At 34.3% G+C, this 26122-nt stretch overlaps 1 protein-coding gene across 1 annotated transcript in view; it reads left to right on the plus strand.

Moving 5' to 3' along the window:
- The window catches only part of LOC137390629 (low-density lipoprotein receptor-related protein 1B-like), a 49741-nt gene that overhangs the window by 9998 nt on the left and 13621 nt on the right, over nt 1-26122 (plus strand). Inside the window, exons 7-14 of the mRNA XM_068076954.1 lie at nt 4760-4787; nt 8529-9024; nt 9994-10103; nt 10321-10858; nt 10977-11095; nt 11888-12044; nt 12242-12330; nt 12727-12843. Coding sequence (XP_067933055.1) covers nt 4760-4787; nt 8529-9024; nt 9994-10103; nt 10321-10858; nt 10977-11095; nt 11888-12044; nt 12242-12330; nt 12727-12843 — 1654 coding nt within the window. The remainder of the gene's footprint in view (nt 1-4759; nt 4788-8528; nt 9025-9993; nt 10104-10320; nt 10859-10976; nt 11096-11887; nt 12045-12241; nt 12331-12726; nt 12844-26122) is intronic.

Genomic DNA, 26122 nt, shown 5'->3' on the forward strand with positions numbered 1-26122 from the left:
TAGAACAATTCAAATGGTATTTGGTTTTCCTGTGGTAGGAATTATCATTATAGATTTTAAAACCACAGGGTATGAAATTTGCAATAGCTCACCTAAAGTCATTCATACTTGGCAAAGGAATTCAGACTTGGTCAATTGGTGTTACTGTCTTGAAGAACTTCAGCTATTGTCTGCTTATAAAACAGTTGATTTGCCTGCACTACCTCTTTGAGTCGTTATCAAAGATGATGCATAGAAGTTCAATAATCTAGTTGACGCGCCGTAGCTTCAAAAATCTAACAGTACACTAACTTCTGTTATGTATGTATGTAGACTGTGAAATAATGGTTTTGCTTGCCCAATTCTTTTAATATCTAATATTAAAGGAGTTGGCTGAAGCAAGCAATCAGCATTGCACTAAGGCTAGCACAGACTAGTCCATTCTAGAAGTACTGAACGCTTTTTTTCCCAAGTAAATTATAAAGTTGAGACGTGGATTTAATAAATCAAAAGTTGGAGAGAATATCCACAGTGGTAGTACATAAAGGACCCCATCTGGGGTCAAGCTTGTATGGTCATAGCTTGTCAACAATCCATGAATGGAAATTCACGATCCTTCATAAATGGCAATGGTCTTTAACTCTTTGAAGCCCAACCTTGTACACACGAGTCCCCTAACCCTAGACCTTATTAGCAACTTTCCATCGACTTTGAAAAAGTTGACGATAGCACAACTCATTTTAACTAAATATAATTTTGAAGCCTCACGCTTGTAAAAGTCAGTGAAAAAAAGCGGAAGTCAAATATGGTAAATGATTTTTTCACACTCTTTCAAAGATGTGATGTTTTGTAGGTAACTCAAAAAACACAAGGGTTAGTCTAAACTGAGCCTGATAGAGTGTGTATATTTTCATAATTTTAATCTTCCATTACTAATAATTTTGATCAGAATGTCATTAGAAACCAATGCTTCGTTTAAATTTGTTTTTTATTTTTTGGATTGTTGGAAAACTTGCTGAAACTTACTTGGGTGTAGGATAAAAGAGAAAAACATTTCCATGAGTTATCTTGGCTCCAAGCTTCACGGTGTTAATGCATGCAAAGACAGAGTATTGAGTTTTTAAACAGATACTGTAGATCGTGGTGCATTTACATGTATATGAAAAACAAAAGTTTTATGAGTGCCAAACTGAGCCTGAACTGGCTGCTTATTACATTAAAGAAGCCATAGATAACGCTAGGAGCTCTAGGATGTTGCTCTTTCTCTTCAAACAAGATTTTCTTGGCATCATGGAACACTACTCTTATTATAGTAAAGACTATTCTGCAACTCCGCCAAGCAAGTCATTATTTATACTTATATAACTCAAATTTTGTTGGAGTTTCACTTAAGTCCATCATACTGAAAATATAATGAAGGCGGTAATTGAAGTCCTTCATAAAATATTTCCTTTGTAGGTTTCTTAAACTCATGACATTCAGATTAGTATACTAATACTTTGTTTTCTGCTCAAATTGACCGCCTTCAGCCTTCTAGTCCGGTGATGTGCTCAATTTTTTTCCTTCTTAATCAGATAGCCATGTGTGGATGTTTATGAGGCTAAATTTCAGGAATCAAATGGAGTTTTGAGACTCCATGGTTTTTTTTAGACTTGGCTGAAGGCACGGAGCATGTGTGTGTAGAATTCGGACAAAATCAACCACTAAATTTTTATGCGCATAGCCTTTACAAGGACCAAAAGACGCAGACACGTGCAATGACGTTTTAAGATTATTATTATAAGTAGATTATTGATGAGGGTTTAATGAAACAGGTAAATTTCCAATGGCTAGCAAGCTGGTCAGTAATTTCTTGAAAATTTAAATCATGTTCAAGATAATAAATAAAAATGCACAACGCAAATCCAAGGTTGGTGCGGCAAGAGACAATAGAGGCAGAGATCAACTGATACTTTTTGACCTTTTTTTGGGCTGCTGTCAAAGAGAAATGCTAAATTGCAGGACTCTATAAAAATGTCAATAGAGCGTACAATACAGTATACCCCCTTTGTTTATAGCGAGCATTTCTACAAGCATATAAATAGCTCAATCCTAACGCCACTATTTATACACAAAAGGCTCTCAATAGCATTGTGTAATCTTATACCGACTCTCTATACCGATACGTATTTTCATACAAGGCTATCACTACACTATAGTCAGTGCATAAATAAGTCTGGGCCTTTTTGTTAGCTAGTCAAGCTCGCTCTTACGCTATGCATGGTAAGTTTCTCTGTTTTGATGTAGTTTATCATGTCAGAACAATAAAAGATAACCTTCATATAGAAGTTGTTGGTGCAGTAATAGGTGGTCAGAGAGGGTCATTATGGTTTACTCCTTCGGATACTGGCTTACTCGTTTGGGTCCGATATATTTTATCTTTTATCATGAGCGTCTCTATTTTCAAATGAAACTAAACAGTTTTTACTACTTGCAGACAACTATTAATTTGAATTTTGAGTTATATTGTATGTTATTTTTAAAACTCCTCTAAACCCAAAGCTTTTTCAAAAATTACTCTATTGCTTGTAAAGGTTTAAAAATATGAGAAAAAATCTTTTAGCAAGCAGCTGTAACTTATAGTTACTTTCATGATTTCAAAATGCTATGTTGTACTTAAAACCTAATACTATGTTGTACTTAAAACCTAATGCTATGTTATACTTAAAACCTAATGCTATGTTGTACTTAAAACCTAATGCTATGTTATACTTAAAACCTAATGCTATGTTGTACTTAAAACCTAATGCTATGTTGTACTTAAAACCTAATACTATGTTGTACTTAAAACCTAATGCTATGTTGTACTTAAAACCTAATGCTATGTTGTACTTAAAACCTAATGCTATGTTGTACTTAAAACCTAATGCTATGTTGTACTTAAAACCTAATGCTATATGTTGTTTTTAAAACCTAATACTATGTTGTACTTAAAACCTAATGCTATGTTATACTTAAAACCTAATGCTATGTTGTACTTAAAACCTAATGCTATGTTGTACTTAAAACCTAATGCTATGTTGTACTTAAAACCTAATGCTATGTTGTACTTAAAACCTAATGCTATGTTGTACTTAAAACCTAATGCTATGTTGTACTTAAAACCTAATGCTATGTTGTACTTAAAACCTAATGCTATGTTGTACTTAAAACCTAATGCTATGTTGTACTTAAAACCTAATGCTATGTTGTACTTAAAACCTAATGCTATGTTGTACTTAAAACCTAATGCTATGTTGTACTTAAAACCTAATGCTATATGTTGTACTTAAAACCTAATACTATATGTTGTACTTACAACCTAATGCTATGTTGTACTTAAAAACTAATGCTATGTTGTACTTAAAACCTGATGCTATGTTGTACTTAAAACCTAATGCTATGTTGTACTCAAAACCTATTTCTATGTTTTACTCAAAACCTAATGCTATGTTGTACTTAAAACCTAATGCTATGTTGTACTTAAAACCTAATGCTATGTTGTACTTAAAACCTGATGCTGTGTTGTACTTAAAACCTAATGTTATATATATTGTACTTGAAACCTAATGCTATGTTGTACTTAAAACCTATTTCTATGTTGTACTCAAAAGCTAATGCATCATGGTTTAATGATAACAACACCTTTCAATAATTAGTATTTTAAAACATTATTAGTGTTTAGCTTAAAAGATAATGTCAAACTTATTTACTTATGTATCTAAATTACTAAAACTTTAGCTCATGCCAGAGTTGACAAAGCGCACTGCTAGGGTGGGTAGACTTTACTATCAAATTATTTTTAGACTTGAAGTTTATGACACCAGTTTAATATCTGTTAAGAGAGCATGGATATTGATGTTGGACCTCGTATTAACATAAGTAGATCATAGTTACGTGCTCTGATAAAAGTCTCTCACTAGGCTGAATCGTTGGCATTACACATCGCTGTGGTCGCTTACTTGTATTCTTATAAATGGAATGTTTTTATAGGCATGCTTGCATGTATTTGCATTTTGAATAATGTTTGTGGTTTGAAGGGTTTTAATAAATCTAGTGATCAATTAAATTCGCCATTAAACTGTGACGCAACCGCTATTGTATGTTTGTTATTGGTGATTTTGAGATTGAATTGGTGTCAATGGAGAATGAGGGCTTGTTCACAGCTCATAATAACGTACAGCACTGTTTTCCTGACTATTATTAGGCACACATTTTTCTATGCAGTGGCTGATTTCGTAGCTCAAAAATTTTTAATTTCTATTTATGATTAAAAAAGAAGTCTGTTCTTTAAGCAATTACCATTAGATGCTATTTTAGATAAAGAGAAACGTGTTGTTTTCTGGCTTCAAATCACTCTTCTACCAATTGTAAGTTTATATGAGTTACAAATTGGTAATAATCTGATTTCAAACTATAGAATATGCAGATCTATCAGGCCATAAGTGTTTTAATAAACATATAGATTGTTATTAATTGCAAAACTATTTCATGCTAAAGAAATCATTTTTACTGCCTCGGATGAACATTTTAAAAGTCGGTACGATGATGTTTCTATTACTACGTCATCTGTTGTGCAAGCATAGGCCTATGTTAATTAGGCTGTAAAATGTATCCATATTAGCTCAGATGCAATCCTCAGAATGAAGGCAACTATCTTTAAAAAGTTTATGGCTTTAGTCACAACAACTTAAATGTTTTATACGCATTGTGTTGAGTGAAAATTTCCAGATAAAACCACATTTTGCTTGTTGTGTTTTAGATTGTTGGCAAAGCTGATGCTGTTCCAGGTGGGTGTCAACATAGTTTACAATATGTTGGATAGGTGATGAGAGCAAGAGAACTAGACAGAACTATTTGATGTGTTGTCTTGCTAGTCTGCTATGCTGATAAATTGATTTTTGAGCTCTATGTTATTATTTTCATTATTATTGCTATTACTATTACGCCGTATATTTTATCACTATACAGCTTTAATGGTTTGGGTCATAGTTGAAAGGCCTAGGATACATTCATACAGTTTTCTTATTGTTAATATACCTTCCTGAGCAGTCTCACAGTTAATGACAGTGGTGAATACAATTGGCTTAACAACATCTTATCGGCAATGTCAGCCATACCAAACTAATGTTTGCTGGCCAGTTTGAGAGACTCTTCTGAGCTCTAGGAATAATCTTTGCTCTCACATCCCAAAACCTCCCAGTCTCAAATCTTCAATCTTATCGTATCTTTGATTATGTGATGTTTTTGGGTGTAGTAATTGTTAGAACAGTAATACTTCAACTTACGAGTGCTCCAACGTACGAGAAACTTGAGATACGAACCAGTTTTTAAGCACGGTTTAGCACTAACATACGAGCCATATTTGAGATACGAGCACGTGAGTCAGTTGCCAAGTATGCCGGAGGTATTTTATGGCAACAGCATCAATCTGTATTTTTCAACTGCACAGGTTATACTTTTGTACCGTGTTTTTGTGCACGCTTTTCAGTGCAGAATTATGTGAATTAAAAGTACTGTGCGTAGTGTGTTGGATCCTGCGACCAACACGTAGAGGCGACTAGGTCGGCTTACTCTACCGGTCTGCATTCACTCTTCACAGGGGCTGTGTAGCGGTTGCCCGTGACCAACACGCGGAGGCGACTAGGTCGACTTACTCCACCGGTCAACATCAACCACCGTACACAAGGAACGGTTCCCAGAGTGGTTCTATACTAGTTCGACAAGGTCGACTTGAGGTCGACGGGGTCGACAGTGTTTCTGTGACTTTACTCCCACAGCACAGTCCATAGACTGGGTCTTTGGAGTTAGTCAAGTGCTTGGTGTGGTTCTGCTATCGCGCAAGGTAACAGAAGAGTATGGTTCCAAATGCAAGGCATATATTGAACAACATAAAAGAGCCGAGGCTCTGCCTTAAATACATTCAATTATGCAAATAAGGTAGCAAAGGCCAGCCTCCTTTAGGGGCGTGGTTACACAAATGAAAAAGGGAGCACAACTCCAAATAATATAAAGAAAAAGGGGATGGCAACATAACGTTTCCATCACAGTAGACCGAAAGTTTGCCAGTAAAATGAAAAATAATGCAAAGAAAAAGCAAATGATAACAATTGATATTACAGGCAAAATTATTGAAAAATATGCGAAATATGTATGCATGATTGAGCTAGCTCAGCAATATGACACAAATACATCCACAATTATCAAACAGAAGGATTATATTCAGGGCATTTAGCTCGCAAAAGTACTAAACGTAGTGTCTAAACGGCGCGGCGATTTTCACCACCGCTGATGGAGAGACCGCTCAGGCATTGGATATAAGATAAACAATTGGCCGGTGACAGCGTAACTGAAACAACGCTATTTGAAAAGGCCGTTGCTATCTATCAAAACTATAAAAAAAGACATTCGGACAAGTTGGCTAGTGGTCGTGCATTAAACCTTTGTGACAACACCTGGGTTCGTCCTAATCGCGACATGTTGAAAGGGCGACAAAGGCAAACGTCCTTAGATAGGTTTATCTTAAAACGGCCGGCTAGTCGTGAAAGCGAAACAAAGGAAAAATTAGCTAACTAGCGAGAAACTTCAAACTATGAACGCCGAAGAAATTTTAATTACGTTAAGTTAAAAATGAAAGTTTGCTTTTAGATTTGCTTCTAAGTTTGTCTTTTAAGACTGATGAAATCCAAATTTATCAAAGTCAACTGTTGTAATGAAGAATAACTTATATATCTCTCTCTGGCAAATGCTAGCGTTAGCTGCTATTGTATGTATTTAATTTTACATTTTAATTTAACACATTTCCTTACATTATTTTTTATTTGTTGCTTTTTGAATATAAGTGGTAAGTTAGGACAATAACCAACATGTTCTTTCTGTTACAATATCTTGTTTTGAGTGTTTTATTTGCATTTTACTGAGTATGGAAACCAATAAATATATATTTAATTGTTCTATATATAAATAAATTGCACCAACATGCGAGTAAACTGACATACGAGCTCAGTCTCGGAACGCATTAAGCTCGTAAGTTGAAGTATGACTGTATTAGTATGCTTGCCTGTCTTTTGCACTGTGAGAGATCATGATGAGTAATCAGTATGATTAATTATGAATATCCAGTGGTGTGATAAGGTGACGAAGTGTTGTAGTGGTAGCACACTTCCCTTACAATCTGATGCCCTTGGGGGGTGACTCCTGTGCAAAACAATCTTATATTTCTAATGCTATTAGCTGGGCTTTAAAAAAACTGAACAGACAAAGCTCTTATTATAGTAAAGATTGTGATTCACACACTATTGGTAATATCATAAGTTTTCTACGACAAAACCATGAAAATATTTTTGTTTTAATTATTTTTTCTCTAGTATATATCTATTTATTTTTGCATTTATTGTTTCTAGTAGTATTTTTACTCAAAAGATTGCAAGAAAACACAATAGCATCTTTGATGGTTGCCAGAACAGATGCTAAACAGAATTGCCAACGATTAAGGCTACTCAATTTTCACACTTTTCATTCCAAGTCTTGAAATTTTTCATCTTTTACTACTAATGCTCACAACTATTTAGAACAGATACATCAACAAGAATCTATTCTCTGGCTTTTTACTTCATCAAAATAATAATTATCCTTGCACTTCTATGTATTTTGTTACATATACTTGGAGATTCCATAAGATGCTAATAAACTCAATTTTTAAAACGCACTTGACTCAATGTTGAGATTAGGTTTCCAAATTCATCTATCTATACATTTTTTTAAAGTACCATATGTGTGTATGTGTGTCCCTCCAGGTATAACTATTAAAATTCGACATCATACCCATTAGGCCAACGAGATTGAGTTGCAAGTTTGTGGGTATAAGTCATTATGTGGGAGCAAATACTCAACGGCTTTGCATGCTACCAGGGTGATTGCGGAATGCCACCTAGATGAATAGCTCTCATTATTAAGCGCATATCCTGGCATCTTGCCAGGATTCAAAATTTGAATCCTGGCAAGATGCCAATAGAGAATTTAATTTTTCATTGGCATTGTGCCAGGATAGTGGCGAGTGGCGGGCAACTCTCATTACTTCCCATTGTTTATAATAGTAAAGTTTATAACCTAACTTTAATATTCTTTTTGTCACACAAAAGTAATACGAGTTAATGGAATATTTGATAAGTATGCGCTTATAGGAACTCATTGAAGGACAATGTGATACATGTACATTAATTCTGTTGCTAATAACAGACATGTTTTCAACAACTTTAAAAAGTTGACACGCTTTAATAAAATGTTGGGTGGTTATTGAAAATAATTTCTACTCTAAAATTCTAGTTTTTATTCAATTTAAGCAAACTGTGGTAATAAGGGATTGAGTATTTCAGGAGTTCAATAACCTTGATAACGCTGCTGCAGCGCCGCGCTAAAGATTAAAGGAGAGATGGTTATTAAAATGTCATTTTTGTGCGGTCATGTGACTTTGGTTTATTTTTTGATAAGAGATTATTTTTACATTCATAACTGTACTTCATATATTTTAGGCTGGAGTTGCAATATAACTGAAAGCAAATTGTTCAAATGCGGAAATAATATTAACTGTATACCTGACGAATGGGTATGCGATGGCCTAGACAATTGTCCTGACGGATCTGATGAAAAAAACTGTAGCGGAGGCTTTACATGCACAAATAATAATCGTTGGATTCCAGACTCCTACAAATGCAATGGATATGCAAACTGTGATGACTCATCTGATGAAACAACATGCCTCTGCCCAGAATTTACCTGCGACTCAGGATTGTGTATCACACATGATAAAAAGTGTGATAAAATGAACGACTGTGGAGACTGGAGTGACGAACCGAGTAGTTGTGACTGTCGTACAATAGAGTTTACCTGTGAGTCAGGATACAACAATTTTACAGACAAATGTGTCACAGCTGAACAGGTGTGTGATGGTGTCCGTGATTGCCTAGATGGTTCGGATGAAGCAGTTAATCGCTGCAATGTGATCTGTAATAGTACAAGTGAAGTAAGGTAAGATTTTGCAGTTATTTATGAATGAATTTAGTTGTGCAACCTTAGAGTTATTTTGCCCATAATATTAGAAAACAGGAAATCAGCTTTGATGTGACATGTAGAAGAATATGACATCACCAAAGTGGTTGTTTTTATTTTTAGATCAAATAGCTTTGGCCTCAAATTTGCAATGATATATGATTTTTCCCATTTCTGTATAATTGTAATTCATAGATGGTTCATAGTTCTTAGTTCATAGTTCTTATTTCTTATTTCTTAGTTCATAGTTCATCGTCCATAGTTCTTATTTCTTATTTCTTAGTTCAGAGTTCATTGTCCGTAGTTCTTATTTCTTATTTTTTAGTTCAGAGGGTAATGGTGCATCATAGGTTGGTGCAATGCGCATACAACGCATGCACATTGTAAATTATTAATATTATTAATAATATCAATGTGTAATAATAGTAGTAATAATATTATATTATTATTCATTATTCTGTTTACATTTATAGTCTGTTAATAAAACAGGTCTAAAACATTACACAAAATATTCTCCTTATTTTCTATTGACCGTTGTATGTGCGTTGTGATGATAGTGTATGCGAGTTGTATCCGCAATGTTTGTGAGTTGCAAGTGCCTTGTATGTGCGTTGTGCATGCGTTGTATGCGCCTTGTGCCGACCTAAGATGCACCGTTACCGTTCAAAGTTTTTAGTTTATAGTTCTTAGTTTATAGGTTGTGCACACCATTGAGTTTTGCTAAATGGACCCACTGGCTTAAGTATCTCCTATATCTCTGTCTGATCCTATTAGTGTTTATTACATTATCTATTGCGGATGTGAATCAGCAATTAGTCTTTCTTGTAATCTGAAACCTTCCTTGACTTTCCTTCCTTGAAACGTTCCTTCTGTGTTCTTAAAACTTCTGTTTTACTGTTTTTGCAAACTGATTGAGCCAACAAAAACATTTCTTAATATTTATTGTAGATGTGCTAGTGGAGTGAACAACTTTGAATTTCTTCCATGTATAAATATTGACTTTGTCTGTGATGGCTACTCTGACTGTGTAGATCAGAGTGATGACTCGGTCTGCCCTAGTGAGTATGAAGATCAATAGTGTAATTTACTTATTAAGTAACTACAAACAAGGGAAAGGGTGGTAGGTAGTCATTTAATATGTGTGAAGCTGTTACAATAGTTTTGTCTATGTAAAATGTATTTAGTTTAGTTGACCGTAATCTGCTAATGATTAGTCTCTGGTTACTGAGTCATCTTAAAGTTATCTTATTCCTCAGTGATCGCTTCTTTTCCTAGATTGCTCTGAGCATTGCATCAGTACCCAGACATGGAATGGCTACCTTCTAAAATTCATCTGTATGGACCACATACTATGTGATGGTATAGTGGATTGCTTAGACGGCAGAGATGAGATGGTAACACGCTGCAATTGTTCAGGTGGTATAGAATGTTCTTTAACTGATCGCTGCTTACCTTCTGCTGCCGCATGTGACGGGGATAATCAATGTGGAGATTCTAGAGATTGGACAGATGAGTGTTTCTGTGATTATGGAGACTATCAAGTACAGTATTGTAATAACACTGGTAGATGTCTGGCACCCTGGCAGATCTGTGATGGAGTCGATGATTGTGGAGACATGAGTGATGAAACTTCCTGTCCATCTGTCGTGATGAACTGTAAATATTTTTCTGCTCTGAAATACTCGTGCCACACATTTAGTGGTAAAAGTGACAGATGTATTGACTTATCCTTGGTCTGTGATGGCTATGGTGACTGCATTGATGGGTCTGATGAAACCATTTGTAATAATCCTTGCTCTGCTGGAGAAATAAGGTATGGCAATGCATAAATTGCCAAGACTATGTTGAAACGGTAAAGTCCAGTGGTGGCTAATTCACATGCAATGCTTCTTTAGGTATTGGCTTTCACTCTACATTGTGTCATATTTTAGGTGCGCCACCAGGACCAGTACACTACCGGGTAAACCCATTTGTATTCCTGAAAGAATGTGGTGTGATGGCACTGCCCAGTGCCTAGATCATAGTAATGAGAACTATTTCCAGTGTCAAGGTTAGACTACCTGTTACTACATGCTGTTTCAAGATTGCTGTGCTGTCTGATAGTTCATTGCTCACTACCGCTGCTACAAACAGCCTATAATAAAGTCAGCTTTCAATAGAAATCTTCCTAAACCATAATTAATAAGTTTCTAAACAGTGGTAGTGCAGCGCCATGTGGGGGTGTAGCGAGACACACCCACATGGCGCTGCACTGCCATCCTAGAAAATGCCATGTCAATATTGTTTGTTACGCTTCTGTGTCGCTGTTTAGAAGTAACACGCCAGTGCAATGTGCTATCTTTGTGCCATAGAAATTGTTTTAGCAACTAACGACATTGTGCATGAGATTAGTTCTAGGTTTCCTGTTGCCTCATATGCAAGCATGTGCTTTAACATGGGGTGTCAACTCAGCGTAGATCTACAGCACCGGTGCACCCAGGTGCTGCTGCACTATAGATGTATAGAAACTTGGTGAATGCTAGTACAAGTTATTGACAATGCTTGCAGCAGTTATTTCAGATATCATCATAGAGTTACTGAGGAATTTTCAGTGCTTTAGTTTGTAATAATGTAATAGCTTCTATTCATCGCTAAATCTTTTCTCTTTAGTTGAATGAGTTAAAAGGTTTCAATCAGTGTGCACGTATAGCTCTTTGAATAGAAAAAGTGAATAACAAGACGGCTTAAAGAAAAATTCGGTACTTGCAATCAATTAGAGAGATTTTCGTTAGAGTTCGTATACAGTTGTTACAAAGTCTCAGACACATTAACCTAAGTATGGAGTGTTGTTGATATGTTGAAGGGGTCTGCATTCAGGATGATGATATTGAACTCCAACGATGTAAGTCAGCAGTTGATAACAACAAATACATCTGCGTCAATTCAGCTAACTATTGCAATGGCAGCGCTGAGTGTGCTCAACAAGAAGATGAATTATGCTGCCCCGCTAGTGTTTTTAGGTATGAAATATCAGTTGCAGATTATTCTTTTCTTTCATTAAATTACTGCCAATTTGTAAATACCAGAAATATAGTTCAATATGCGCCTAGACCTTAAAAAGTGAAAGAAATATTGCTGATAGGAAATACTGATTGAGGGATGTATTAAGCCTTAAGGTGTCACTTGTTTCATTTCATAATCTGATGCGATGTTACAGGTGCTCATCTGGTGGATGTATTGACAATGAACAAGAATGTGATGGTGTTTATGATTGTGGTGATGGATCAGATGAAGATAACTGTGATGGTAATAACTATAATACTAAAAACAGTAAATATTTGGTTGGAACTTGAAAAAAACAGCTCTTTATGGTTGTTGTCCATTTTTTGCTAAATGCTTGTGCAATGAGAATTCTTCAAGCATTGATACAAAATACACTGAAAAGACAAAAAGTCCTATCGTTGCTTCTGTTACTAGATTCGAGCTGTTGCTATTTACTCACCTGTTCTGGTTGATTCATGCTATGAATGTTTTAATGTTAACATTTAATAATGATTTACTTCATTCTAACTAACTTTTGACAAATGAAAAGTATTAATTTTAGGTTAATGCTGAAAGAGCAATAATTTTCACTCCTTTAAAGTTTTAGCTGCTAAAAAATTCCAGTTCTCTCATTTACTAAGTTAAACTGCATTGTTTTAGGAGATAGCTGGATTCCCAGTTTTAGGAAACCGTTCAACTGGAGTTGGGTTGGACCAACTACATCAGCATTGGTAGGAGCGAGCATTGGTGCTGGGTTTGGAATACGCAGATATTATAGTGAGTTCCAAATGACTTGGTGAAAAGTTATTTATATATATTTATATTTATTACACTAATTAGTGTTCTATATATAAATCTTAATGCCTGTCTGTCATTAATCTGTCTAGTTGTGGCGATAGTTTTAGCATTGAAAAATATCTTCCATGCTGGATTTGAACTCGCAACATTCAAATAGAAAGTCTCTTACTTGGCTAAGCAGCTCTTAACATTCCCATCGCTCTCACCATATACCGCATACCCTTTTCAAATTGCAGAAGCTAAATGTGCGCTTTTTATATCACCCTGCGCCTTTGTGTTATGATGACCCTGTTATTTGATATTTCCGCCTTGCGATGATGAAAAAAATGTTGTTTCTACCCTCGCCATACAACATTTTTCGCCATATGATATCAACAAAAATTTATCTAGAAATTTCAATTTAGCAGTTGGTGTAAGGAATATGTTGGAATAATGAAAACGCCAATACTCTCTTCAGCAAAATATCTCCCACAAAGTGTGTAAGAAATTCGGTACTCGTTCTTTTTCTCTCTTTCTCAATTCAGCCTTAGTTGTTAATAGTGAGATTAAAAATGAAACCAAAAACAGATAAGCATAAGAATTTTTGCCGACGGCAAAGTTGAAGTTTAGTAAAATACATACTAAAACTTAGTTTCAAGTATGTGTTTAGTAAACTAAATTCATTTAAGTTAAATTCAACATTTATGTCTGTCTCTAAGATAAGAACTTCCTACGATACTTCCGGAACATAGTGCATTGTAACTTTACATTCTGTTGCGGATCATAACCACTAAATACACTAAATGTATTAAAGTTACTATACATGTAGGTAATTATAGTTAGTAAGGTTATAATATTATTTTGGGACTAATTTTTAAAACTTACAATAAGTATATGAATTTTTGATGGTTTTTATTCAGGGATGTTTTCATTAGATAACTACTATCGGTTTTAGTTTGTAACTTTCAAATGTACCATACTCATACTTCCGGTTTCAAAAAATTTGTAAAAGCTAAATGCTTTTCTTATTGTCTTATTTTATATACTTTTATTAATTGTCTTATCTAAACCAGAAATTGTCTCTACATTCTTTCTTTGTGTGGTCAAACAAAGTATCAGACAAATAAAGTCAAATACCTCATTTTTATGTTTATACTGGTATATAGAGGTACCGGTGTAGTATATCAAAACTTTGAATACAACTAGCTTCTGCTGCAACAGTAACTTCTTATACACACACTTCCATGGACTCATTGTTTATTTTTTCTCTTAATATATTTGAACTGCACAAAAATAATTTTCTCAAGATACAAAGTTTCAAAGTTAAATGTAGTATATGCTAAATAAAAATAGGTTTTTTTTGTGCAAAAACGTTTTATTTCTGGAGTAATGCTAGGCATTAAACTAGTACATACAATATATGTAATATATATTATATATCATATTATTATAATGATATATGTATTTATTTTGTATACTGTATATAAATGCATATATAATTAGCTTATATATTTATATGAAATAGGTAATATATGTTCTTATATGTATTATATCTATATATTTACATATATATAAAATAATGTAACATGTATATTTGTTTATATATAATATATGTAGTATATATAATGACAGTCAATTGCCACTGTATATATATTTTAATGACTGTTTTTATAAAAGAGCTATATATACCAATATAATAATTGTTCATCCATTTTTTCTAATTGGCATAATTATTTTAAGACTGTGAAACTGTGAAAGGAGCCAAACAGAATTGTAAATAAGCTGTTTGGCTCCTTTTAGAATTTCAATTCCTATCATTTACCTTGTACAATATATATAAAAGGTGAATCATAGCAGTAGCGATCATTCACAGTGTATATATATAATAGACGTAGTTAATACAGTGTTAGGTATTTGTAGTGCGTAAGAAGTGTCGCATCAACCAGCAAAGTTCTCCTCCTATTAATTCTAATGTACCACAACAAAACAATCAAAAGACATCAACCTTCCCAAAGCAGCAGAGAGAAGGTCAACCTGACTCATCTTCAACTTCTCAACCAGCTGGTTATCATGAAAATAGGTAAGTTTTGGTGATCTAGAAGGAAGCAGTGATCAGTAAGTAATATAAACTTACTTGATGGCTTACTCACTGCAATACTTACTGATTTAGTTATAACATGGTAGTACTGTCTCTTTTGAATTTATGTTACTAAGGGCTTACTTAGTGTGGGACTACAGGCTATGTGGATTTTCCATCGCTAACTTTATGAAAATGATCAAGTTTATTTCTTGTTTCTCTTATAGAACTGATAATAATAGCACGATGCCTCCTCCTCCTGTATATGCCTCCTTGTATTAGTCATGAGGCGCTGCTACCCAACCAATTCCTTCAACAAAGCCTCAACAGGTGATGAACAGTTCATGACTTGTTTGTATTATTCTATGCATGTTTTAATTTTTTTTTAACGCAGACCTTTGCTATGCTAAGTAGAGAAAAAGGTGAGTAGCCCTAAAAACATTCTATAAGTAGAGAATGCTTTATGAGATTACCTTGCCACAGTATTCCTTCCTGTTTATACTGGTTTACAGTTGAGACAAGAATGTCACCTGCTTGTGCCTCTCTCAATCAATTATTGTATTACCTCATGTATGTTTTGCTGTAGCTTAGGTTTCTGTCATGCTAAAAAGAAAAAGTTGATTAACCAAAGTGATATTCTAAAAATCAAGGATGTTTTCTTAGATTAGGTTGTCAATGTTTTACCTCCTGTTTATGCTAGTTGAAGGTTGACACAAGAAAGTTCCCTTTTATGTTTCTTAATCAATATCGACAGGCTAGAGGAATTTAACAGTCATGAAAACTGACGCATGCATGATTTTTCATGTAATTGTTCCCATGTTTACATACAATTGTGTTTTTATATTATAAGTTTTCTGGTTGTATTATAAGATGCTTTTTTGTCTTAAAAGTTTGAGTTATTCATTTGAGGTACATGTGTTTTGTTTGAAATTGTATACTTCTCACGATTTTACAAGAGTTGCATTATACATTTTGTAATGAGTAGATTCCACAACAGTGACTGCGAATGGGAAACATTGTTGGCAGCGGACAAACGTCAGCAAAACAATGTATCAATAAAAATTATGGCCTGAGATCTTTAGACATTTAAGAGCAGACACATTTATTAAAATAGTTTTTGGACCAACACAAATTAATGAGCAATTACTATGTCGAGGACATATTGTTAAATTAGCATATGAAGGATAACTCCAGCTCTCCTCTGCGATTGCTGATTGTGCACCCAAACATACATACATAATTGTTCAGTTATATGGAGTGTGAAAGCACTGCTGGTTTACGAGGTGACTTTAAGTTTTCTGTACATATAACAAAATATTAAAAATATTCATCATGTAATGTGTGCGAATGAGGCATTCTTGGGCTATGAATGGCTAAAAACATTTTAGCATACACAAAATATGTTTGCTATAAAAGAAGTCTTCAGTTATCATTTCTTGAATATAAATGCATTAATAAAGATCTTCATGCGGGACATATAATGCTGTGTCAACATGTATGATTTCATTGGCTAACTGTTGCCTTTTTTATTTTACGATACTTGTACGGTTCAATTTAGAAAACATTTTGATTTGCAATGATTATATTACCAACCAAGTAATATATATAAATATATATATATAAACATACACTAAATTTCCGGCGTTGCACGGGTATTAAAACCCGCTTACAAACAGTGACCGGTAATGAAGTTGCCTTGCCTTCCATGTGCCATTAGCCTGGCATAATGCCAATGACTAAGTTAGGTACCCTACTATCCTTATTGCTAAACTCACAAATAAGGGTCGTGAGAGCAAGATTTAGTAATGATGGATAAAACAGAGTGCTATGTGTATTCTAACCAACATAACGACTCAAATCGCCTAATAAATCCTTGCATATTGCGTACCTTAATTGGTAAGATTATTGCATGGCAATCGAGAGATTCCTAATTCAAATCCAGCACGGAGCGGATATTTCTTCCCTTAATTTCCATAGCTATAGCTGGACACACAGAGCGATGAACTTTCAGATTAATATACATATATAATATATATTAATATATTATATATATTAATATACATAATATATATTTATATATATATCATATATATTATTATATATGTAATAATATATATAATATATATATATATTTCAAATTCTTTACATTATATATGTTCATATCTACTGTAAAGAATTCAGCCCGACTCAGTCATGATGTACACTGGCGTAGCCTCTAGAGACTATGAATACCAAAACCTTCTACAATCAAACTTGCCACAAAATGATATTTATTTTAGTCTCTTGCAAGGCTACCACCTTTAAATAATAATTAGTAAGTTGCAATTTATTTGTTTATGAAGTAATAAAACTGTTTATGCTTCTTGTGAAAACTTAGCTTATTGTTTGCAAATTCGTATGCAGCAATGGAGAATACCTACAAGTATAAAGGATTCAAAATATAAATTAAAAGGATAAATATTTAATTTCTAATGCAATATATTTGTCCAAGTGTAAAGAATTATTAGAGTACTTTACTTCTTTACTAGAAACCAGTCGCTTGTTTGCGTTATGCAACAAATGTACTCGAGCAAATATATGAGTACAGTATGCCACAAGTACACAAACCTGTAGAGACTTTCTCATGCTCTGCTCTTTTGGTTCCTAATATATCTTTTTATAAAGGCAGTTCTGCCTTCTTTTGCTGTTGGACAGTTGGTCTCACAGGTATCGGCTAGCATCTGACCGCGTCGAGCTTCTGGCTGCGTCAGCCATCTCTCTCAATAGACAAATTGGCCACTGGATCATCTCGCCAGGTCATTTCTCCTAGTCATCTTTTGGCCCCATTGGGTAGAATGATCTTGTTGTCGGATGGGTAAGGCAGAGTTTGCCTGGGAAGTCAAATGTACTGTTGAGATCTTGGTTGGCTGGCACCCCTAACACTGGCACAATAAATGAATTTTTGTTTGCATTATGATTAATTTGTTCTAAGGCTGGATAAAAGCAAGTTGCGTCACAAATGATGATTTTTTAACACAAATACTAATAGTAGTAGCAATAACAGGTTCACTCATATTCTTATCAGTCCTAAAGCAAACTTACGGTCTAAAAATTCTCATTGGTTGACTTTTAGTATGTTGCAGAGAATTGCACAAGATAATTATATTTTGTGAATAGTAAAATGTTCCCAAAGCTACGTTCACTAATTATTCCAATAAAACTCTGTTAGTGCAATAGGTACTTTTTCCATCTTGGCTTAGATGTCTATGCATCAAAATAGCTCTAATTTCAGTTGTAACAGCAGATTATCAGCCGATGTATATTTATAATGGCATCACAATAAATTCAGGTTTATTAACTGAACAAAATATTTAAATATAAACGTTTGGAAACATATATTTCATTGTGCCAACAACTCCAACAATAAGATATGCAATGTTTATATCACATGAGAGACAGATGAATGATCACTTTGTTGTAAATGAATTACATGTAGAACATATATTTACTGTAACACCAGCGTAAATATAATTATTTTTTATCGGTTGCTTATTTAATTATTTTGTCTTCGTCACATATCCTTTCCATTTTTTCTCCCTTAGCATAGCTTTATAAAAAATGATAATGCAAACCAAAGAATAGCCACTATTCTTGCTTTAATTGTGTTTACAGGCCTCCCAGTAACTTCCCTAGAAAAAAATTGCACCAAGCTGTCACAAGATAAAGCATTCACCAAATTAACTCCTTTACTCAAGTAGTCACCTGTTACAGCTTGTCATAAGATGTCACAAGGAACCCTTTTGCTTGCACCTTTTCTTTTCATAGTATATCAGAAGTTACTACAGGATTACTTTTTGCACTCATTGTTGCTCTGTTTCGTGATACAGCGAGTAAATTCATTTTCACATTTGCACACTTTATGTTTTGGGCTCAGCATCACTGAGCTTGTTAACAACAAGATATTCCTCCTTTTGTTATTGATGCCACACATTTTTAATACTTGTGATTTATGTTTTTATAATTTTTCAGGTTTTTAATATTTTTATGAAGCGCTCAGATGTTTTTAATGTGCTTTCAGACTACATAGGTGAGAGACACAGACCAGCTCTTTAAAAAATTATGTTATAAGAAGAGAGAAATAAAAAAGGTTATTATGAAGTATTGTTTCCCAGAAATTAAATGCTATGACAATCATTGGGCTATGGCCATTACGTATGTAATCATAGATATTTATTTCAAAATAAACTATTTGAACCTGAAGTGAGATGTGATTTATTTGTTCCCAGCCTTCAGTCATAGACCATTACTTCTTTTGCTCAACTAACTCGGATGATTTAAATGGCATTGAATTCTACCTTTCATAAAAATAATCATTATAAATCTTTTAGCCATAGGCTAGGAAATTTGCTGAAACACAACTAATTAGTAAGATTAGAGATTCCTTTCTAAAGACATTCATATTTATAAATACTTGGCAAAGGAGTTCAGACTTTGTCAAATGGTGTTACTGTTTTGGAGAATTTCAGATATCGGGTGCTCATAAAACAGTCCATTTACTTGGGCGACCTCATCAGATTGTCATGAAATATTATATATACTACTACAGTAATCTAGCTGACACACTGCATATTCAAACATCTAGCATTACACTAGTTTCTGCTAGGTATGTAAACTGTGGAGTGGTGGTTTTACTAGCTTGCTTTTGTCTGTAGCACCTAATACAAAAACAATGCTGAAGCAAGCAATCAGTCTTGTACTAATGCTAAAACAGACTGGTTTATTCTAGAAGCACCTGAAGCTTTTGTCCCGAGTCATTCATAAAGTTGGGTGTTGGCTTCGATAAATCAAAAAGTCAGAGAGAATATCTATAGTGGTAGGATATGAGGGACACATCTATCATAGAGCTTCTACAGCGGTAGGACATAGGAAAACACATCTATCATAGAGCTTCTACTGTGGTAGAACATAGGAGGACACATCTATCATAGAGCTTCTACAATGGTAGGACATAGGGAGGACACATCTATCATAGAGCTTCTACAGTGGTAGGACATAGGGGGACACATCTATCATAGAGCTTCTACAGTGGTAGGACATGGGGGACACAACTATCATAGAGCTTCTACAGTGGTAGGAATTAGGGGGGCACATCTATCATGGAGCTTCTACAGTGGCAAGACATAGGGAGGACACATCTATCATAGAGCTTCTACAGTGGTAGGACATAGGGGGACACATCTATCATAGAGCTTCTACAGTGGTAGGACATAGGGGGACACAACTATCATAGAGCTTCTACAGTGTTAGGACATAGGGGGACACATCTATCATAGAGCTTCTACAATGGTAGGACATAGGGGGACACATCTATCATAGGGCTTCTACAGTGGTAGAACATAGGGGGACACATCTACCATGGAGCTTGTAATATTCAGTTCAAGCTGAGCTAGCTTGGGCACTCGTAGGGAAGCAGGCAGAGAACAACTAGTCATGCAACTGGGGACTTGTTCCTTAGGGTTTTAGGTAAGGTCATGCCCATCAGCCTAGTTCATTGCTTGAAGGAAATTAGAAAACCTTGAATCCCAGTTTGAAGAAGGTAAAAGTAGAGGAATTGTAGGATATGGAGCTTTTAGACTCAAACTTAGCAATGACTAACATTAACCCAAGCATTGCAGCACAAGTTTAGATTTTCACTGATATTGCTACAATGCTTTCATGACAACAATGCATGAACAAACTCATTGAGGGCAGTTGTCCTTAGCGCATGCGAAGGTAAACTTTTGAGTTTCTAATTAGATACATTGTGATGCATTTGTTTGGAAAATAAAAGTTCTAAGATTGACATATGAGCCATGCGTTGCTTAGAGTAGGCCTGCGTTCGCACATCAAATAAGCTGTAGGTAACTGATGCTGACAGCCTGTTCTTATATCTCTTTGATCACAGTTTCAAAAGATAAAAGTGGCAAAACTGTGATATATGCAACCTTAAAGATGTGGTTGCGTCAAAAAATTCGATTTAATGAAATTAAGATGCATAAAAGGCTAAAACATCAGCTACAATTTGATGCCATTTTTGTCTTTGTAGACCAACCCTGTCCAGCGATATATGCGTTTGAATGAGGCCCTCTTTTAAAAAGCTCATGTTCCAGCGGGTGCTTCTTTCGTGACGTCATAAGCAATACATCTGAAAAGAAACCACGAGCAATAAATATGAAGGTCGCTTCCTTAGCCAATCATCAGCGCGAATTTTTTATATAGGCTGTAATAAATGTTATCAATCGTAAAACGCGTTGTCTGTGATCTCAATTTTAGTTATTTTACTCTATTATTGAATTGCATGGACATCGATATTCACTAAATTAATTAACATCGTTACTTTAATGAATTACTCGATCGACACGTTTTATTGGCGAACAACATAATTGTAAAAATTGCTGTGAAGTTACCGCGAAGGTGACTCCAAGTTTTCTTGGCATCAGGTAGTTAAAGTTCTACGGAGGAAGATCGGAGAATGGAGGTAAATTTATCTTTTACTTTGAGTTACCTATAGAGTTTTCTGTTGAGTTTACAACCAGATTATATTTCCCTGTTTGAGGCTAAAATGTAATTTCCTGCGCTTGCGAGATACTTATGTACAGGGAGTTCTTGACGGCTTCTTTTTAATCTTTAGCATCTAGCTATACAATGGCTTAGATCGATGAATATACTAAAGGTAATATTTTAGTACTCATTAATACGTGTACTAATTAATAAAATTATAACTTTTTGCTATCATTAATCAACGTTTTATATTTTTTATCGGTTCACCTAGCTACATTTGCTTCAAATTTTCTGTGGCAGTTTTATCTAGTAAATTAGATTTATGATTTGACTTTAGATGTTCACTTTTCACTTGTAGAATGTGAAGAAAATTGATTGATCAATGCAAATCTTTAACTTCCAGAACCAAAGCTTCGAATCGTTGGCTTGGCATACTTGTGCCTTTGTTAAACATTTATTCGTTTTTAAAATTACACTCGCAATCTATCAAACTCCCAATTTGAAAGCTTTCAGTAGATACGTTTTAGAATGACATATCTATGAATGACATATATTTATTGCATTTGTTTTACTGATTACAGGATGTTTATGTCGTCCCACCAGCCGAAGCAGCTTTGTCAGTGTGGAAACTGCCATAAAGGGGAAAGAGAGACTTGAATGTGTGCTACATAAACCATGATGTTTTGTTTGAGTTTGTTGCAGTAAATGAATTTGTCTTATTGTATCAGCTAAAACTATGTGAGTGGCCACGACTTGATGAATATTTTTAATAAAAGCTTTATGCCAAGATGAAAATCTTTTTGCTTGTGAAATTATATAATAAAATTATATTGTTGAAGATAATGCAAAACATGATTTGCAGAATATTGTAGTGAATTGGATACGGTATATGGATGTCCGCAGAACTGGAGAATGTGAGTTCAAATCCAGTTTGCAGCAGACTTCTCATCCTTAAAACTCTATCCCTATGTATATTCTTTTCAAAGATGCAGGTTGCTTATTTTACTTACGGTAGTAAGAAACTAGTTTTCGGTGTGGGCAATGATATACAGCCTCGCCCCATGAATAGGCAACAGACATAATGTGGGCGGAGCTTTTGGGAGGCTCTATATTGTTAGTATGGGTAGCGGCAGAACTGTGCTGATACAAAGACCTTATTCTACATAGTTTGCTTGACAGAATTACCGTAGACTGGTAGAATTGGTAGTCGGTACTCAAATGTTTACACAGCATTTGGAGAAAGTGAGTAAGACAAATTTTTAATTTTCGTTATTTGAGGCCTTTGAAACATTCATAATAATGCATCTGTAGCGGGGTTTAAAATTTTGTTCTAACCAACATGAGCAAATACAAAATAAAATATATGCCAATAGAGCCGCGTAGGACTAGACTTTTATCGCAAATAGCCGATGTGAATACGAGATATAATGACAGATAAATCACGCGCGACATCATTTTGGGCAAGTCTGGGCATGTTTTTTTGGCCTGAGCGTTTTTACCGCGATCAGATTTTTTCGATTTTAATCTTCAAATATCTTGGCAATGAGATTGCCTAACACAACAAACAACATATCAACTGATAGAGAAAAAATGCTTTCTTTTAAAATCAACTCAAATTTGACGCAACCACATCTTTAAGATTCGCAGCTATGATTATTGGCGTGTAAGTTATGAAGCAAGTAAATTTGCCATGGCTAGCAAGCTGTTCACCAATTCCATGAAAATTAAAATCATGTTCAAATTATTGCGTAACAACTTGCAACACAAATCCAATATTACTGACCCAACAGAAAACAATGGATGCAGAGGTCAGCTAATGCTTTTTATTTTTCAACTGAGCTGCTGTAAAAGAGAAATGCTAAATTATAGGACTCTATAAGAATGTCAATAGGGCCTGTAATCAAATATTATTTGTTTCATTATTTATAGCAGATGTTTTTACAAGCATATGAATAGTTCAATCGTATCCAAGCGCTACCATTCATATACAAAAGGCTCTCAATAGCACTGCAAACATCATGTTTAGTTCCTTGTACACTCTTATCAGTGCATAGATGAGAGAGTTTGCCAGGCAAGCACACACCTAAGCTATGTATGGTAAGTTCATCTATATATTCATGAAGTTTATACCTTCAGGCACACAAGGATAACCTTGATTATAGCAGTTGTATTATATTGTCATGTAGAAATAGCTTTTGGCTTAAAGAATGTTCAATATACTTTATCATGAGCTGATATATATTAAAATGCAACTAAACAGCGTTCATCCCTTAATAAGAAGTCTTTGATTAGAATTTTCAATGCATATTTTGCGCTGTTTCTATTTTCTATAAGCTTGGATTTGTTCTGAAAAGTACTCTTTGTTTTTGGTTTGGATTAGAAATATGTAAAAAAGCTGTTTCAACAAGCAGCACTGATTTGTCATTACTTTACTATTTTGTAATAATATGTTATACCTAAAACACATCATGTTTTGTTTTGATAATAACAACACCTTAATTCAATTACTTATATTTTAAAACATTAACAGTAGACCTTTAGTTTTGTGCATAGCTTAATTGAAGAAGTCAAACTCATTGAGTTATGTATTGAAGTTACTAAAACCTTTGCTCTCGCCTGAGTTGATGGAGTACAACTGCAGGAAAGTGTACACTTTGCTATCAAACTATTATTTGACTTAGAGTTTGTGAGCCACAATCACAGTATATGAATAAGAATAATGATTAAGGAACTCATATACCAACATAAGCTATTTACAGTTTTTGTATTCTAATAAAAATGCCTCTCACTAACCTGACCTGTTGCCATTACACATTTCTGTAGTCACTTCTATTCTGAGCATCATGGGATGTTTTTATAGCCATGCTTAATTGGGTTCTGAATGTTTTTAGCCAATCAATCACGTAATCAATTCAGCTCACCATTAAACCCTGACTCAACTGCTATTGTATGTTTGTTATTGACTGAGGTGCAATTGAAAGGAGCTTAGAGACGAATGCTTGGTACACTTTATACTCGGGTACAGCACGACTTCATGACTATTGTATTTTAAAGTGTTAGCATTCAATATTTTATTGGGTTAACTTTTAGCAATACAGTGGCTTTGTTGTAGCAAACAAGTTTTTATTTATATATAGGATGTAAAGCAACAGCCTGTTAGTTTTATGCAAACAGATAAACAAAGGAGTATTTGAACAATTAACTTTGGATGCTATTATTTTAGATAAAGGGAAACGAGTTGCCTTCTGGCTTCAATTTGCTCTTCTACTAATTGTAAGTTTATATGAGTTACTGAATTTTTAACAATTTGAATTAGACCTGTTAAAGAATATGTGAATATATCAATAAATAAGCACTTTAACAGACATATTATGTTACCATGTCATTGGTTACTGAAATCGTTTGTGATAAGTGAATCATTCCCATTGGTTTAAATACGAATTTCAGTGATCAATACTATGACATGTTTTTTATTTCAATTTTATTTGTAATATAAACATAGAAACATGTTAGTTAAACTGCAACATGAGTGTATGACAGTTTGACTGCCACAGAGATTTGTGTAAGTCTATTATCTTCACAGTGTTTATTGATGAAAAAGTTAGGAAGAACTTCATAACTTATAACTGGCTGCTGTTTTGTAGATGGTGAACAAAGCTGCCACTGCTGATGTACCAGGCGAGTATAAAATTAGCAGAGCAGACCAATTATAAAATATCTGAAGGTGCTGATGAATAAAAGATGGGCAGACAATATTATTTTTATTCATAAAATTGCTAGTTTTTTATTCCCCTCACTACAGCCGTTTTAAAATAGATTTTCAAGTGCCTTATTATTAGGCTACTATCATTATTATTGCTAATATTATCATTATTATTATTATCATTATTATTATTGCTATCAAATTGCATATTTTATTACAGTGTTTGCCCATGCATAATTCATACTTTCAAGTGATGACTAAACACCAAATAACTCCTTTCATCGAACTCCCCCTTCTTTATACGCCTTTCTACATAATCTTACTGTGTTAATCGGGCCATTTTTGTTTATCTAAAAGAAAAAGACAACTACTCTCACAGTCAAATAAAACAGGTGAATGTCAGCTATAGCTCTTAATGCCCATATATGTATAATCTTTGTTCTCATATTTTACAATTTCTCAAGTTCAAATTATAGTTTTTAACTTCTCCATTTACTTTCTTACTGTCTCACCATTCTTGTGTCTCCCGCTATTACTATGTGTGTAATTTCACTGATACTCTATCTGCATTTGTGATGAATATCAAGTAGCACAGCAGCATCGCTATCTTGCTCTTCATGACTGTACACATGAATGATGAATATACATGCTTTATGCGCAAAAGTTTAAACATTTTTCACTTATACTTTAGGCCACGGCTGTATTTTTATGTGTGATTTTGCTGCCTAACATTCTCATTTGCATAATTAGTGTAGATTGCTCTATCTCAGTATATCATATCCGCAGTTAATGATTGTTTTTATGTTTGGTTTAGTGCAGCTATGATCAGATTTTTAGCATGGCTTTTTGTGCTCCATTTCTTGCCATAATTTTGTATAAAAGGCAATTGCAATACTTTTTTGCAGCATTTTTTTTAAAAAGATTTTATCTATTTACTATTTTGTTGTCCAAATTGTTTGTTCTTATTTCATCAAAATTGT

The sequence above is a fragment of the Watersipora subatra genome, chromosome 3, assembly GCF_963576615.1.
Source record: "Watersipora subatra chromosome 3, tzWatSuba1.1, whole genome shotgun sequence".
Lineage (NCBI taxonomy): Eukaryota > Metazoa > Bryozoa > Gymnolaemata > Cheilostomatida > Watersiporidae > Watersipora > Watersipora subatra.